We start from the raw sequence: 2,893 nt of genomic DNA, 5'->3' as shown, positions 1-2,893 counted from the left end.
TTTTGAGAAAGCTGCCAACATTTCCTTATCGATGGTTCACTTTCTAAAAAGGCCATTTATTTCTCTCTAGAATGATGTACAATAGAGCGTTCTTGCTCATTTTGCCGCCGAGATATGAGCAAAAACAGGACGAAAAACATGAAATTTTGGCATAATCTTGAACCTAAGTGTTTCATATGCAAATTTCGCTTTCTGGGTCAAAACTAGTCGAATTTCCTCACTCACTTTGTTACGACTGAATGGACTTTTCAATTCTCGATAAAACGATGCCAAAACGAATTCTGTGACTCGAATGGTTCTTGAGAAACTTCGAATAAAGGCCATTTAGTTATCTCTGAAATGATGTAAAAACGAGCGTTTTTGCTCATTTTGCTTCCGAGAAACATGCAAAACGGGACGGAAAACATGAAATTTTGCAATAATTTTTTGCTTTCGAGTAAATAGAGCAGAAAACCCTGTTCTATTAGCAGGGAGAGTTTCTCAAATCCAGGCGAACTTTCAGGACTCAACAACCAGGGGCTGCTTCTTAAAAATTTCTGGCGTCGCCAAAAATTACAATTTTTTTATTGAAGAGCCTCCAACTCCGCCAATGTAAAATAATGAAAATAATACGCTGTAGAGGCTGAAAGTTTCAGAACCTCGACCATCACCAGGGATATTTTTGACCCTTTTTAAGTTTGAGTCGACTGTTGCTACCTACATTTGTGACAACACTTGCTAAAAAATTGAGCAGTTAATAAAGCATTCAATTCGGCAATTTTTGCGTTAAATCACGAAAATCATCGGGCAATTTTTGTAAATTTATGGCAAATTTTACCGATTTTTGCACTAATGGGGTCAAAGAACAGTCGATAATGCTGCAAGTTTACGCAACACAACCATGATCAGGCAACAAAAAACTCCTCCCATTCCGCTGATGACGTGCAAGTGAATAGGAAGATTTGCACGGATAGCCTGCAAAAGACAAAATTTCGAATGCTTCCAGACTTTATGAACACCTACGGCTTTGACGGCTTCGACTTGGACTGGGAGTATCCAGGGGCGGCCGATCGGGGCGGCAAATTCTCGGACAAAAACGTCTTCCTCTACTTCGTGCAGGAACTGCGGCGGGCGTTCGACAAAGAGGGCAAAGGCTGGGAAATCACCATGGCGGTGCCAGTTGCCAAGTTTCGCCTGGATGAAGGCTACCACGTGCCAGAACTATGCGAGTAAGCAAACTGGCTGAATCAATCGGACTCAGCTTATGAGGAAACTTGAAATGCTTCAGAACGCTGGACGCCATCCATGTGATGACCTACGATCTGAGAGGAAACTGGGCTGGATTCGCCGATACTCACAGTGCCTTGTACAAGAGACCGCACGATCAGTGGGCCTACGAAAAACTCAATGTGGTAAGTGCATGCGTGTTTGAAAAGCGTTTGCTCAGCGTCTGAGCGCTGTGTAGAACGATGGTCTGTTGCTGTGGGTGAACTACGGCTGTCCACCCAAGAAACTCATCGTGGGCGTGCCGTTTTATGGGCGAAGTTTCACTCTCAGCCAGGGAAACAACAACTACAACTTAGGAACCTACATTAACAAGGAGGCCGGAGGTGGAAGCCCTGGACCCTACACGAACGCCACTGGCATGCTCGCCTACTACGAGGTGGGTGCATAATTTTAAAGTAGTTTCAAGCTCTGGGGGTGTTTTAGGAGTACAGAAAAAACAGACAAAAAATTAATCCTTATGAAAAACTGGGATATTTGCATCTAGACTAGATCAGAAGGCTGGCAACACCGTTTTTCAAGATAATCTGCTGTAAACACCTGTTGCTTCTAGAAATTTTCGAAAAACGTTGTTTCAATATGCAAGGTGTCTTAGTTTATTTAACGAAAAAAACTCTGCATAGATCTGTGAAGAGGTGGACAACAAAGAGGGCAGCTGGATCAAGCAATGGGACGAAGCCGGAATGGTTCCCTACGCCTACAAAGGTAATTGATTGTTAAAAGCATCCTTTAAAGCTAGATTTTTAACACGGATTAACCTGGAAGGCACCCAATGGGTCGGATATGAGGACCCGGAAAGTATCCAGATCAAAATGGACTTCATCAAGTCCAAAGGGTATGGAGGCGCCATGACCTGGTCAGTGGATATGGACGATTTCCAGGGCATTTGCGGTCCGAAGAACGTGCTTCTTCACATTTTGCATGCCAACATGAAGGGCTACACTGTGCCAGACCCAACCATAACCACTTCTCCCAGGGTAAGAACCCCATTGTTATTTGTGAGTTTTTGGGGCATTAATGTGTAATTGCAGCCTCAAAATTCCCATAAATTTTCTATTAAAGTCAGGTTTTCCTCATTTAAAGCCGCAAATTTTCTCTTTCGATTGATGCTCTGGGCAGGCTTGAGAGATTTTTGGTTTTCTCTTGACAATTTTCTAAAATCCATCTCTGTATACCAACGGTCAGTCGCTTGGTCTTGGTAACTGAAAACAACCTGGAAACTCCCAGAAAATTCCTAATCAAGTGAGTTTTTCCTCACTTAAAGCAGCGGGTTTTCTCTTTCGAACGATGTTATGGGATGCATTGAGGAAGTTTTGATTTTCCTTTGGCGAATTTTTGAAAAATCCGGGTTGTCCAACGACCAATCGCTTCGATTTAGTAACTAAAAAAATTCTGAAAACTTCCAGAAATTTTCTATTAAAGTGAGGTTTTCCTCATTTAAAACAGATGATTTTCTCTTTCGATTGATGTTCTGGGCACGTTTGAGAGATTTTTGGTTTTTCCTTGACAAATTCTTAAAAATCTGTCTGTTTATACCAACGGCCAATCGCTTTCCCTCAGTAACTGAAAACATCTGGATATTCTCGGAAATTTCGTAATCAAGTGAGTTTTTCCTCACTTAAAGCAGCGT

The 2,893-nt window shown here is 42.2% G+C and overlaps 1 protein-coding gene across 1 annotated transcript in view; it reads left to right on the top strand.

Moving 5' to 3' along the window:
- Nucleotides 1-2,893, top strand: part of LOC109534847 (endochitinase) — a gene marked incomplete in the record, with an annotated part of 8,191 nt that overhangs the window by 2,775 nt on the left and 2,523 nt on the right. The window contains 5 exon segments of the mRNA XM_048662261.1: nucleotides 986-1,208; nucleotides 1,268-1,391; nucleotides 1,445-1,642; nucleotides 1,887-1,968; nucleotides 2,029-2,240. Of these exon segments, the coding sequence (XP_048518218.1) occupies nucleotides 986-1,208; nucleotides 1,268-1,391; nucleotides 1,445-1,642; nucleotides 1,887-1,968; nucleotides 2,029-2,240 (839 nt within the window).

The sequence above is a fragment of the Dendroctonus ponderosae genome, unplaced genomic scaffold (genome assembly GCF_020466585.1).
Source record: "Dendroctonus ponderosae isolate FM_Combo_2020 unplaced genomic scaffold, Dpon_F_20191213v2 Dpon_F_20191213_10, whole genome shotgun sequence".
NCBI classification, from domain to species: Eukaryota; Metazoa; Arthropoda; class Insecta; order Coleoptera; family Curculionidae; genus Dendroctonus; species Dendroctonus ponderosae.
Note: the sequence above shows the minus strand (reverse complement) of the source record. Positions and strands in the feature narration are given on the sequence as shown.